Raw genomic sequence first — 2,115 nt, 5'->3', positions numbered from 1 at the left:
ATGTCGGCGACGAGGTTGGTACAGGGGAACATCTTCCGACCTCATTACATTGTGCTACAACGGCGGGTGTTGGAGACAGATTGTGTGATGATCCAGATAAAGAATGATGTTGAGCCGGATCTGATTGCCGATGACAGTGGTGACGACCTCGGAGCGAGTGACCCGAGAGGGGCCGCAGGTGGATCTAGTTCTGGCACACAACAGTACCCACCCCATTTTTCATCATTGGACCTGGATGCCATGAGGCAGGATGGGCTTCCTGGGCAACAAGCTGGATTTGGCGCTAGAGATGCAGACGGGTCTGCTAGTATGACAGAGTTCCAGGTTGGTCAGCAGTTCCAGGATAAAAATGAGGCCCTATTGAGTGTGAAGACTTACAGCATCCACCGAGGGGTACAGTACAAGGTAATTGAGTCTGACTATCGCCGGTATGTGGGAAAGTGTTCTGAGTTTGGGAATGGGTGCACATGGTTGATTCGGTTGAGTCTCCAGCAGCGCAAGGGCATCTGGGAAGTGAAACGGTACAACGGACCGCATACGTGTCTCGCCACCTCTATCTCCAGCGACCATAGGAGATTGAATTATCATGTCATATCGACATTCATTATGCCAATGGTGAGGGCTGATGCATCCGTCAACATCAAGGTGCTCCAAAATGCCACGGCTGCCCACTTTGGATTCAGGCCGACGTACAAGAGGGTCTGGATGGCGAAGCAGAAGGCTGTTGCTGTCATATATGGTGACTGGGATGAGTCGTACAACAAGCTCCCTAGGTGGGTGTTAGGAGTCCAGTTGACCATGCCTGGTTCAGTTGCAGTCCTTCGGACATGCCCTGTTCGAGTTGGGGGACAGCTCGATGAGTCTCAAGCTTATTTTCACAGGCTGTTTTGGACGTTCCCACCTTGTATTGAGTTATTCCATCATTGTAAGCCGTTGGTGAGTATTGACGGCACACATCTATATGTCAAGTATGGTGGAACGTTGCTTGTCGCAATTGCACAGGACGGGAACTCCAACATACTGCCCATGGCATTTGCACTTGTCGAGGGTGAGAATGCTGAGTCGTGGTCCTTCTTTCTCTCTCACCTCTGTCAGCACGTGACACCGCAGCCGGGTATTCTAGTCATTTCGGACAGGCATAACGGCATCAAGGCCGCCCTTGAGTCTCCTGATGGGGGATGGCTAACTCCGGCTGCATACCGTGCATTCTGCATTCGACACGTAGTAGCTAATTTCGCCCTCACCTTCAAGGGCAAAGATGCTCGTAGGCTTCTTGTGAACGCCGCATATGTGAAGACCGAAGTGGAGTTCGATTACTGGTTTGACATTCTGTGCTCTGAGAACCCGGCGATGTGTGACTGGGCAAACAGGATTGAGTATTCGTTGTGGACACAGTATTCTGACGAGGGGCGCAGATTCAGGCACATGACGACCAATATCTCTGAGTATGTGAATTTAATCCTGAAGGGTGTCAGGAACCTCCCTGTGTGCTCGCTGGTGAAGGCCACATATGGCAGGTTGGCTGAACTATTCATCCGCAAGGGGAGGGAGGCACAGGCGCAGCTGGGTACCGGACAACAATTCAGTCAATACCTGGTAAAGTGTATCGAGGCAAATTTAAAAACGTCTAGGTGCTTCACGGTGACTGTATACGACAGAGATAACTCGGAGTACACCGTGGCAGAGACGACTCCAACTGGTTTCTTCTCACTGGGGAGCTACAGGGTCTCACTGGGTTCTCAGACTTATGATTGTGGATACTTCCAGGCATTTTATTTCCCATGTCTGCACGCATTGGCATGCTGTGCCTACTCACGTCTTACTTGGCAGTCATACGTCCACCCGGTGTATCGTCTTAGTTCTGTTTTCAGTGTATATCAGATGGGATTCACTCCTCCCATTCCGGAGGGATTCTGGCCACCTTTTGACGGGCCGACTGTTATACCGGACCCGACTCTGAGGCGTGCGAGGGAGAGTCATCTGCGCTCCACCCGAATACGGACCAATATGGATGAGGCAGATCTGAACCGGCCCAAGAGATGTGGCCTCTATAGGCAACCCGGACACACTCGGAGGAGTTGTCCACAGGCCGGAGGACCCAACCAAGCAGGGTGA

General features: G+C 51.8%; 1 protein-coding gene across 1 annotated transcript; it reads left to right on the top strand.

Moving 5' to 3' along the window:
* On the top strand, nucleotides 1–2,115 carry LOC112742813 (uncharacterized). The gene is made up of 2 exons (XM_025792051.1): nucleotides 1–324; nucleotides 493–2,115. The coding sequence occupies exons 1-2, from the start codon at nucleotides 1–3 to the stop codon at nucleotides 2,113–2,115; spliced, it is 1,947 nt and encodes a 648-aa protein (XP_025647836.1).

The sequence above is a fragment of the Arachis hypogaea genome, chromosome 14 (assembly GCF_003086295.3).
Source record: "Arachis hypogaea cultivar Tifrunner chromosome 14, arahy.Tifrunner.gnm2.J5K5, whole genome shotgun sequence".
Classification (NCBI taxonomy): Eukaryota; Viridiplantae; Streptophyta; class Magnoliopsida; order Fabales; family Fabaceae; genus Arachis; species Arachis hypogaea.
The sequence above is the reverse complement of the archived record's forward strand: the minus strand, read 5'-3'. Positions and strand labels throughout refer to the sequence as shown.

Bases quoted from the DNA above. Each gene is read 5' to 3' on its own strand.
- LOC112742813 (XM_025792051.1), top strand. From the start codon at position 1: ATGTCGGCGACGAGGTTGGTACAGGGGAACATCTTCCGACCTCATTAC. The intron at 325-492 runs GTTGGTCAGCAG...TTGAGTCTCCAG, and splicing joins CTAGTATGACAGAGTTCCAG to CAGCGCAAGGGCATCTGGGA.